At 37.9% G+C, this 12466-nt stretch overlaps 1 protein-coding gene across 1 annotated transcript in view; it reads right to left on the reverse strand.

Moving 5' to 3' along the window:
- LOC107739916 (UPF0606 protein KIAA1549L-like) overlaps positions 1-12466 on the reverse strand; it is a 26566-nt gene that overhangs the window by 5287 nt on the left and 8813 nt on the right. Inside the window, exons 4-8 of the mRNA XM_016552166.1 lie at positions 10469-10595; positions 5326-5703; positions 5124-5221; positions 3684-3820; positions 1864-2015 (exon numbers count right to left, since the gene is read on the reverse strand). Coding sequence (XP_016407652.1) covers positions 1864-2015; positions 3684-3820; positions 5124-5221; positions 5326-5703; positions 10469-10595 — 892 coding nt within the window. The remainder of the gene's footprint in view (positions 1-1863; positions 2016-3683; positions 3821-5123; positions 5222-5325; positions 5704-10468; positions 10596-12466) is intronic.

A 12466-nucleotide genomic window follows, 5' to 3' on the forward strand; every position in this document is an offset into this window, starting at 1 on the left:
TATGTGCTAGCTCAGTGATCGCTCCCCTGCTTAGGGATTTTAAGTAGCGGTCTTTTGAGCCCTTACCTAGACAGTGCTGTCTCCCCTCTTTGGTTCATAAGTAGACAGCCATCTTTGTGGTCTGGGTAGTTTCTGTCAGTCCCCCTTTTTGGTAGCCCTTCCTAGGTACATAGCTATCTGAGGATATCTGTGTGCTAGCTCAGTGACTGCTCCCCTTCCTAGTGTCTTTAAGTAGTAGTCTCCTTGAGCCCCCGCCTAGATAGCGCTATCTCCCCTGCTAGGGTTGTAAATAGATAGCTCACTCTTTGTGGTCTGGGCAGCCTCATAGGAGGGTTTACCTGGTTATTTAGTAGCTGTGCAGGACTAGCTGTTGATAGCTCGGTGATTGCTCCCCTTCTTAGGGTTTTTAAGTAGCGGCCTTCTTGAGCCCTTACCTAGACAGTTCTGTCTCCCCTGCTATGGTTGCAAGTAGACAGCCCACTCTTTGTGGTTTGGGAAGTTTCAGTCGGTCCCCCTTCTGGTAGCCCTTCCTAGGTGCATAGCTATCTGAGGATATCTGTGTGCTAGCTCAGTGTTTGCTCCCCTTTTTTAGGGTCTTTAAGTAGCAGTCTCTTTGAGCCCTTGCCTAGACAGTGCTATCTCCCCTGCTAGGGTAGTAAGTAGATAGCCCACTCTCTGTGGTCTGGGCAGCTCCGTAGGAAGGCTATCTTGGCTATGTTATTCTGATCCACAAGCCTTCATAAGACCTTAGGGACATAGCTATCTGATGATAGCTGTGTTCTAGCTCAGCAGCTACTCTCTTTACTTCGCTGTCGCTTCCTTGGTGCTCTCCCACCAGGTGGACAGTCATGCGTCTCGGCACGGCATGATTGGATTTCATTCCCCAATGTGCCCCCTTGGGGGCGCAGCATTGAGTTCCCTAGAAGGGGAACATCTCAGGTTACACATGTAACCATGGTTCCCCGAGAGGGAATGAGATGCTGCGTCCCCTTGCCATGCCTTCGCCCTGCCTGTCTGTGTCTCCTTCAGACAGCTAAAGTGGATGACGTATTCATCAGGTGCCCTTTTATACTTCCGGGCATCCCGCCTATGACGTCATGGGCCAGGTGGGCCAATAGATTGCCGTTGTTTCACACGTGCTTCAGACACTGGTCATGCAGGCTGCATACCCCAATGTCCTAGGGGGCGCAGCGTTTCCTCATTCCCTCTCAGGGGACCATGGTTACATGCGTAACCCGAGACGATTTACTTGATAGGTTATAAAAGTAAAAAAAAAAAAAAAAAAGTTTTGTACAATCTAAAAAAAATATTTTTTTAATGCTACTTCAATTTTTCATCTGGTTTGCTTTCCTCAATTCAAAACCTGGAATTTTAAAGGTATTCACAATTTGATTCTGAATGGCACACAACCCTGCTCGTGACAGAGGAAAGAATGAAAGAAAAAGAAAAGTGTTCATTTGAAGAAATGTGCTCATCTACCCTGGGAATTTGTTGTTTCCACTCAACGTCAGCGATAAATTCAGTTCAGCACATGGTTTCTAAATGACACTGGTTCTGCAAAAAGACACCATGTGAATGCAGGCACACACAAACAGGGATAAGAAGGACAATCCAAAAAGACGAGTCTTGCGCCCAAGCGCAGGTCACATGATCTGACAGAATGCCCCCTAAATTCAGAACAATGTATAGAGGCACATGTGACAGATCAGTTCTGCTTCCCTTGGTTGCAGTCCATGAGGTTTTTGCCACATTAAATTGTATTAATGGTGCATGCACTGTAAAATTGGGGTCTTCGGATGCAACCCAGTTTGTGAAGCAGAATTGGACACATGATAAAGGACTGTGTGATAACTGCATTCTTACAGATTCGGCCCACTGAGGAGGCACATCCTCGGGTTCAGGGGGGTAAGACATCCAGGATGGGCTGTGGTAGGAGGAGGGTGGCGTGGAGATGAAATATCCAGTGTATTCTGGACGAGTGGCTGGGATGGCGTACACTGCTGTCATGGGGTTTCCTGTGGGACAAAAAAGGATGAGAGTTTTGTAGGGGTGGGCAATATATGCATTGTCTATGATAATACTGTAATTATCAAATGTCACTCACTTTGCAAAAAATAAAAGCACAACTTGAGAGTGTATCTGTTTACTGTGTAATGTAGCCTAGTAGAATGCAGTTTGAATAGCCCCCAAATTCAATACATTGAGGCAAGTTGTTGTGTTATATTTCTAAATTACACTGTTAATTTCACACGTGCAAGCATGCTTTTTTTTTCAACTATCAGATTGCAAATGTGATATAAATTTTATACAAAAGTTCAATAAACAAGAAGTTAAGGTTGTGAGTTACATTTTAGACACAATATTTTCGGGGTAAACTGTTTTTACTCTATTTTCCCAATAAAAATAGTTATAAATAAAGCCGCAGTGAAACTCTGAGCAACACACAGTGGTGTTTCATACCTGAATGAATTAGCATGGATTTTGCTAAATAAAATTGTATTTTGTCGATACTGATTTAATTTTATTGGTAACAGCCTATAGTGTCTTATTATTCTAACTGAATGTATCACTTAAAAATATAAAGATGATGCAAACATTTAATAAGGTGAGAAAAAAATACCTTTATAAAGGTTAAAATGCACCTGGGAATCAATTTAAGCCCGCAGACATCAATCCCATAATCAAAAACTTAATTTCTGTCATTGCTGTGAACTGATCACTGCACCAGAATGAAGGTTATCAAAAGCTTTGGAAGTCTGCTGTCATGACAGGCCTAAAACAGCCATTGTATACACAAAAACACTTAAAAACACAAAATATTGTCTAATCATCATCATCAAAAAAAATCACAGAAAATATTGAGAAATAATGTTTTGGTCAATATCGTACACCAAATGTTATTCATGCTATTATCAGAAATAATACTAAGATTAAAAATCTCCGAAGTCCTTTTTTTTTTTTTTGTGAGAATAGCAAAGATATTTTTACCTGTTTTATTGTCAGATCATTTAAAAATGAAGCAGCCAAACTCTCCTCAACGCAGTTAACGGTTTAAAGTATCCTACATGTGCCATCAATCAGTGGTGTAAAGTATTTGAGTAAATGTACTTCGTTACTGTACTTAAGTATTTTTTTGGCTACTTTGTACTTGTACTGAGTATCAAAAATATAAGCAACTTTTACTCTCTACTCAACTACATTATTGATTGAATATATGTACTCTTTACTCCACTACATTTGAACTGACACTTACCGTTACTCATTACATTGCGATTGTGCACGACAAATCGCAAACTTTATCTGCCTTGGCTTATTTCTTGGGCGGAAGAGGCGATATCGCCATCTGCAGGGTATTGATGAGTAAAACACTTAAGTACTTTTAAAATCTGATACTTTAAGACTTTTACTCAAGTCGGGTTTGAATTGGTGACTTGTAACTTGTAATGGAGTCATTTTTACAGTAAGGAATCTGTACTTTTACTCAAGTATGGTCTTCAGGTACTCTTTACACCTCTGCCATCAATGGCCCAGGATGAGTTATGCATCAAAGGGTGTTACACTTCCCTAACTTAAAATAATAATAATGCATAACTAATGCACTATAATTCGTAAAGAAAAAACACAGACAGACACAAACTAATGTACACAGACATACATAAACCCATACAATCACGAACACTAACCTGAGTGGTTAGGAATGGGCTCAGTAGTGACAGGTGGGAGTGGCGCTCTGCCTTTTGGCTGGTAGAGGGCGCTGTCATGCTGACTCGGCACTGACAACTCAGAGCAATGACCCTTCAGACCAAGATCAGAAGATGTCCTGTAAAACAATTTCATACATGCATTGACATTGTTTCACCACCAGGTGACAGTATTGATTTACTAGTAAGTCAATATGCTGTTTTTATATATAAAGAATTAACATGACTTGGCAGACTTTACCACAATTACTCAAAATTTAAAAATACATTTCTGAATTTAGTACTGAAATAAACCTCAATATGACAAATTTAGCATTTGGCAGGAATATTTCACCCAAAATAATTCATTATTTACCCTCATGTTGTTCCAAACCCATTTGAATTCCTGTAGAAATGCTGAGCATAATGTCCTGTCTGTTATTTTCCTAAAAATGGAACTGAATGGCTACTGATGCTTTCAAGCTCCAAAAAGGAAAATAATTAACCCTATAAATTCTAAAGCATTATATTTGATATACAGATTTCTAAAGGCTCTAAATTTTTTAAATGTTCAAAACTGTTGTGCACAATCCTCGTGTCATCTGATTGATAGTTTATAGTGAAATTTTTACTGATTTTTATAAACGTAAAAAGTAAATGTAAGAATAACTCAGTATTATATATATTTATCCATACATGTTTACATTGTTTTTTCTAAAAACAATAATGTATCAAATATGAATAAAACCTACAGAGCTTTGGTCATAAACTAAGCATTTAAGTGTCATCTTACTTTACTAAGACATATTATTTGGAGATATAGTGACAGATGACATTTTTGTGCATTTTATGTAAGTAGTCTGCAATACTGTTATAAAGATCTCATTGTGTTACATTACAAGCTATCAGAATTTCATTTTACTTTTTGGCAATATAAATATTAGCAACTGCACTTTTTCTAGTTATTTCATACATCAGACGTTAAAGTGTTGAGTGTGTTATTAGCTTTATATTCCAAATCTTCTGACACCATACAATATTTTTCCATGAGGAAAAGACCAAAATTTAGTTAACTTGGAACAGTGAGATCAGTTACAACAACAAATGACACCATGATTGACATGAATACAGAACTTGAATATTAAGCAGACATGTTTTCTTTTTAATGAAATGACTTGATGACACGCTATCAGAAGACTGTAGAATATAGAACACAGGTCATATGTACAACTTTAATTGTACTTTTTCTGTCTTTTTTTTTTTTTTGACAGCTTTATCCACATTTATTTGTCTTGTTTGGATTGTGAACATCCTCTTGTGTGCCACGGAAGGGTTTGAAAAGATAGTAAATTATGGGAAAATATTCCTTTAATAAGTGCTGAATAAACTCATGCATTGGTCACTGTCAGAACAAAAAGGCAAAGAACGTGGATATGTTCTGACCGTTGCAGTGATGACTCAGGAGGAGGGCCTGTTCTTGGTGGGACAGGGGGTGGAGGTGACCCAAGAGCCATTTCAGGGAGCTGAGTGAACCTGAATGCCTTTTTGATAAATTTGCATATGAGCATATAGAAGCTTTTAGCAAGAAAGATAATTTCTGACATATCAATACATACATATATATAGATCAGATCTATAACTGTACCTGTTTGGCCAGGCTGCACTGGTAAGGGTCTGGTCTACAGGCTGGCACCCACTGTAGGCCTCCCTGCCCTTGACTTGTGGTGCACGGTGCACTGGTCACCACCTCTGAGTACGGGATGACTGGACCCAAGCCATAGGGACCCAGTGATGGATGCTGATGGTGGGAGTGATGGTGTCTGCTGGAAGTGGAGTGACCAGCTGAAGCTAGACTAAAGGCTTCTTCTAGCAGCAGATGCATCTGCTGACGAACCTCATCTATGGAAGGCTGGGAACTCAGTGTTGATGTCTCAGATTGACCTTTGATTTGTCGACCACAGCCAAAATAATGGCGGCCCGCCAGTCGGTCAACATCAGTCTCTTCAATAATCTCTGGCTCAGTCTACAACAGACATAGAACAAAGAAACAGATGCACATATATTACAAAATCTAAGTCTAAATTGTGATGCTCAAATTAAACAAAAAAAAAAGGAATTGTTTACACAATAATGGTAATTCTTTCATCTGTTACTTAAGTCATCCCAAATCCATTTGAATTTCTTTCATTTGTTGGAAAATGTCCATGCTGTTTTTTACAATACAATACATTTATATAAAGAATTAGAGCAATGAAGCTCCAAAAGCTATTTTTGCTGTTGTTGATACAAACTTGGTGCACCATTGGTTCTCTCAAGTCTTGTAACTTAATGCAAAAGCATGGCTAAAATTTGAGACCTGATGGAAAAAAAAACTATGGCTTCAGAACACTTGGACTATAGCATATGAATCATACGAACTACTTTTATAATGGTTTATGCTGTTTTGGTACTTTGGCAGCCCCTGGTCACCGTATGGAGAAGATCAGCATGGACATTTTCATAATATCTCCTTTTGCGTTGCACTGATAAAAAAGATGCCATAAAGGTTTATAAGCATATAAAGGGAAATAAATGATGACAATTTTAACAGTTTTAATTATTCCTTTTGGCATATCAAAAGATATAATCAGCTGAAACATGATGGAACTAACACAATTTCAGCTCTGAAGGAAAAAACAAATAAACAAGTATACAGGAAATGTCAGTGCCTATTTTGAGCTGTTCTGTGATACTACTACAATCCTGCCAAGATCCTGAAATGATTCGTCAAGTCTGGCAGGCCAGAAGTATCACAATACACAGCAAAGACAAGTCAAGAAAATAATAAAACATTTTACGATCACTCCAACCTGGTTTTTTTTACAGCAATGTAGAAAGATACAAGACGACAAATAAATATATTGATAACAAAAACAAGACAGAAAGAAAGAAAGAGAAAAATTATGTAAACTAAATGATAACATCTTAAACATATATTATACATAGAGTTTTGTACATAGAACTCAGTAAATACTGGTTTTCTGAGTTAAGATGACATTTTTCAAAAAAAATTCAGTTGGCTGGAGATTTAAAAAAGGAGATTAATTTAAGGAGATTTTCAATCTTATAACATGTCAATGGTTTTTCAGCAATCTGCAGGTAAAACTGACAAGATTAAAATAAAGAAAGAAAGAAAGAAAGAAAAAGAAATGAATGATGTGACAAGATTTATTTTGCTAATAAGCTACACCTGCACACTGCCTGTTCCCACAACAGCCCTACCATTGTGAGATGCTTTGTGAATCAGGTACTTTCCCGTCCATCCTAAATTACCATTTTCATTTTAAATCTTTTCATAACATGACCCCTGAGCTTTCATTGGAACAAGTGAATTATGTGCTGGTAAAACGAGTGCTCATTATCTTCCAAATCATCCAAATCTCTTATGCTTTGTGAGTCTCTCATGTGTCTCTTTCTATCTTAAACACACAAATACTCATAAAACACACAATAATAGCAGAAATACATGGTGTACAATCTATTCTAATTCAATCCTGGTTGGCTTAACAATGTGGGAGTTTTGTTTATTCATCAGACCTCTGTGGTGCACAGGCCCAATGAGAAAGTGCTGCAGTGATTAAAGACTGCAACAACCCACCAACCTGATGAATCTGTATATTTTGTCTTTCCCTCTGTTTTTCCTCTCCCACAATCCATCTGTCAGGAATATACCAGACTCAGAAAGAAAGAGAGAGTGTTTTGGTGGTGAACCCAATTGCAGGTATTTATTAAAACAACACTTGAACTGAACTTGTAAGTATTGCAAAATGTGAAATAGAGAGACTGAGTAACTGATGAATAACTGGTGAGAATGGTGAGAATCCTGAGCCCCTGCATCTTTAATCGCTAATGGTAAAGTGCCCTTTTCAGTCGTGAATGCTGTAAAAGAATGCTGTGCCAGAAGCTATTTGTACATTTTAAATGGTGTCACACCTTTTGGATTAAATAAATTTAAAGATAAATGCCTTGCTCCATGTTATAACAACCACACTTGTGAGCTCAAGATGCTTTTCAGAGCACAGGTGGAAGAGTACAATTTTATTTTGAGAGGCATGGAAGGATATTGTCTCCACCTATAGAGAGGGTCTGAAAGCTCCAAGAACAGCATATTTCCAAGAAAATAAGCCAAACTTATTCAGTAGCCAGAATGACAAAGAACAAAGCAATGACAAATCCTGATATTCCCTCACAGCACAGTTATGTTTAGGTATGGTAGGGTTAAAGGGATAGTTCGTTCACCCCCCCTCCCTCCCTTTCTTCTTTCATATGAATACACTCTGAGTTATATTAAAAAAATGTCCTGGGCAAGCTTTATAATGGCATTAAATAGGTGTTGAGATGTTGAAGTCCAATAAAGTGCACCCAACCATCATAAAAAGCACTCCACATGGCTCTGGGGAGTTAATGAAGGCCTTCTGAAGCAAATCAATGCATTTGTGTAAGAAAAACATCCACATTTAAAACTTTATAACCTGTAATCTCTAGCTATCACTAACTGTCGTACACGCGTACATGAGAGAGTGCCATTCCAGCGGATGGCGTAGGACATAGGTGTCGCCATTTGTGGGCAGGCTTTAGCACGGTTTAGATCCTGCCATAATCACTATCAAAGACATGTCAGATCACACACAAGTTCCACAGGGATCAGTATTAGGCCCCCTGCTTTTTTCATTGTATAATCTTCCCCTGGGCAACATTGTCAGGAAACATGGAGTCATTATTCATTCCCAATGATATCCCAATGATACTCAGTTTTATACTGTCTCAAGTTAGGTCAGTGCATTAGTGAAGTTTAACAGTTATTTGACATACAGAAATGGAATAATGAGTCCCTAAAGAAAGGGGGGGGGGTCAGTATCACATTAAGTATTTTGTGTGGCCACTACATTGCATCTCTTAATCATGGACTGCACCAGAATTGCCAGTTGTTGCAGATGTTTCCCTAATGTTCCACCAAGACACTTGCAAGTTCCCAAACACATTTGAGCGGGGCACATGGTTACATGGTTTTCCACTGCAAGTGCTATAGAAATACATTTGACTAGACAATATGAGTAAAAAACTAGTTAGCAAAGTTTGTAGAAAACTTGGCCCATTTGAGCATTCTGCCATGATGTCACAAAAGTGAAGCCACTGCACCGCCATAAAACATTCTATTGAATTAACAGGGAATTGTACAATTTTAATGAGAAAACCACATAACGAGTCAGCGTTTTTACAAATATATTAAACAAATATATAGTTATTTGTTTCATGTTGGGAATTCCCCCTGTGTATTGAAAAGTTACGTACCATATTCATTACAGTAGCGAACATCAGATTAACATGATAAACATCAGACGGACGAGATCCTCAACATATGTCTGTCATTAATTACTATCAGGTCATTCTGTAAGACCTTTGTTCATCTTCAGAACACAAATTAAGATATTTTTGATGATATCCAAGAGCTTTCTGACCCTGCATAGACAGCAACGGAACTACCATATTCAAGGCCCAGAAAGGTAGTAAGGACGTCATTAAATAGTCCATGTGGCATCAGTGGTTCAACCTTAATGTTTTGTGAGCAAAGAAAACAAAAATAATGACTTTATTTAACAATTTCTTCTTTTTAGAATGCAGTATGAACAATCCAGTTATTATATACATCAGTGGCCTAGGGGAATGTTGGCCTCTTTAGAAATCTGCTACTGGAATTTTATAAACTGGATCATTAGATGGTGAAGCTAATCTAAAATTATTAGGATGGTTTCCTTAAAAAGTACATTCATACAGGTTTCAGACACAGTCTGTTTCTTTCTTCCTTCCTGTGCATCAAATGTGAGATATGAAGTACTTGTACAAGAGATGTGGTGCAGCGCACCACATAAAACAGTCCTTCTTACAGCATCAGTATGAGGATCTGCAGTAATTTAGCCAACAGCAACTAATTCCCACTATAATCAATAGAACTAAAGATATTTTTTTCACACAGAGCCAGAATCCACATTACGTACAGGGACACAAATGAAAAGAGTTGAATCCACAAGAGTGTAACTTATACAATATGGACATAGACAAAACTCTTTTGCTTTTTTAAGTACTACATGCATAAAGAGGACAGTTTTCCACTTACTCAGAAAGTAATTATTTTTATGCTGAAAATAGATAAGCTATTTCAAATATAACACGTAAGCATGTTTACCATCGCTGAGAGGTGTACATAGTCAGCATGTGAATTTCACTTAATAAGATCTAGGACACGACTGCATGTGTGCCACTGACTCTGCGTTGATAATGTCACATGTAAGCTTCTTGCTTAGAAGCTTTATTTATGTATTTACAGTAAAGAAATAAGAAGTTGTCAACACTGAATCCATTCTTTATTCCCATCTGCAAACCAAACCATTGTGCTTCTGTTTCCATCGTGATGAACTTATGATTATTCTTTAAAACGACCTGCACTTGTTTTTGTGTAAAAAAAAAAATAAAAAAAAATAAAAAAGTCAGAACAGCAAATCCCGAGTAGATTAGCAGCAGCAACTAACCAAGCATAACACAACCCAACCACAACTCCACCCAATAACAATCAAGCAATGCCTTACAAAATCATTTGGAACTGTCCTGTGTTATATATCTATGCATCTGGCAGATGCTTTTATCCAAAGCCACAACCTTGCTGTTCCTGGCACCATGCTCTGCCAGCTGTGTTTTTGAAGCCTTACCATTTTTGCTAATGTTGTATGCAGCATTTCATTAAGAACACTCACATCATAGCCACTGTTACGAATCCCCTTTCTGGGTCTCTCTCTCATGACCAGAAGATCCATCTCTGTTCCTCCAGGACTGTTTAGAGACTGTCTGCTGCGATTTGTGGGGTGACTCACCTGAGAGGGTCTGAAACCATCACACACAGAGAGAGAGAGAGAGAGAGAGAGAGATACAGAGTTTAGAACAGTAACATCAGTAACATCTGAACACATAACTATGACTATGTAAGGCATATGTATGTGTCCATGTATGAGTCTGCCATGTCCACTGAAATAGATTTTTATGTTAGACAATATAGGTCATTTTTTGGGCTGCTCTCTAGAGTGAGCATATTGCCTTATGCTGCATACGCAGTAATCCGAAAAGGAACATTGCTTCAGAGGAAGAGAAAGTTACATTTTGATTACATTTTAGATTATAAAGACTTTTTTTTGTTGTTGAAAGAAAGAACTGATTATCCATTCAGTAAGACCATGAAAATATGTTACATGTGTTAAGTGTTATGGTTTCAGTATAGGTTCAGTTCTAAAAAAAAAAAATGACAGAACTATATATTGATTAGAGAATATATATAGAACTATACATTGTTTAATAAAAGAAACCGTCAAAACAGTCAACTCCATGTCCCCATGATGCTCTGGTGTCAAGATATGCAGGAGCCCTCAGCATATTGCCCAAGAGTTGCTGTTTTAATCTGTTTTAGCATTACATTTTTATCATATCACAGTTAAACTTGTCATCGCAACATCAATTGCATGCCAATTTTTGGCCAGATAATGCAGCTCTGGTGTGATGGATTTACAATGACATAAAACATGAAAAGACATTGTTCTAATAAAAAATACAATAATTTCAACAGATACATTTTTAAGATCTTGACATTAAGAAAAACTCTGCCCTGAGAAAAATCATCTGGGAACTGATAAGAAATATTTTAATGAGCACAAAGATTGAGCTGCCGTGTAGGCAACTTCATCAGATTTCATCATTCTGACTGAGTCCTGCGTCAAACCAATGAGTCAGTTAGATAGTAGATCACAATAAAGCAGAGGTTAGCATTTTCACATAGAAAACACACCAAAAATAACTATTAAGGGGTCACTGGAAATGTAGAAGTTTCAATAAATGTCATCAGGAGTTTTAAAAATACATAAAGTTAAGTACAGGGTATGTGATTTGGTTCAAAAACATTTTTTGTTGTTTTTTGTATGCTGGTTGAAAGTCTCTTCACATCCCAATAGCAATCACTAAGTTAAATGGTCTAAATTTTATTTATATGTACTCATATCGTCTGTGGAAGGCATAGGGTAGGACCATATAATGTTCGTCCAATCGAAATGTTCGGTCCGAACATTACAATAGGCTGTCATGCCTGCGTACCAAATATGTAGTTGTATACCTCTGCACACCCTGTTTGCGCAGACATGATACATCATCAGCACATTCCAGCGAGAATGAAAGGTGCTATTATTGTAATATTATGTGCTTTGTACTGTGATGTTTTCTCAGCGGCGAATGAGACATGAGGTAATCTGACAGCATTGCATTCAATCCTCCACCAACGCCGTCTCTCATCATGTAGCAGGTTAGTCTCTGGTCTGCCTGAGTGCGTTCATGAGTGATTATGCAGGGAGAGTGAGGAACTTGCTTATAAAGCTAGCTTGCTATTGCTAGCCTTTCCAAAATCGCCTTCCCTACCTTTAAAGGGGTCATATGATGCAATTTCAAATTTTCCTTTCTCTTTGGAGTGTTACAAGCTGTTTGTGCATGGATAAGATCCCTGAAGTTGCAAAGACTAAAGTCTCAAACCCAAAGAGATATTCTTTATAAATAATAAGACTTGTCCATACCCTCCTAAAATGCCTTGTTTAAACACGCCCCCACATGTCTACATCACTATGTGGGAAGATTTTCATAACACCGCCCAAATGTTCACGTAAAGAAAGAAGGCGTAACTTGTATTCTCGCTGTAGTATTGTTGCTGCCGCCATGTCGTG

Source organism: Sinocyclocheilus rhinocerous, unplaced genomic scaffold, assembly GCF_001515625.1.
Source record: "Sinocyclocheilus rhinocerous isolate Xijiao unplaced genomic scaffold, SAMN03320098_v1.1 scaffold3239, whole genome shotgun sequence".
Lineage (NCBI taxonomy): Eukaryota > Metazoa > Chordata > Actinopteri > Cypriniformes > Cyprinidae > Sinocyclocheilus > Sinocyclocheilus rhinocerous.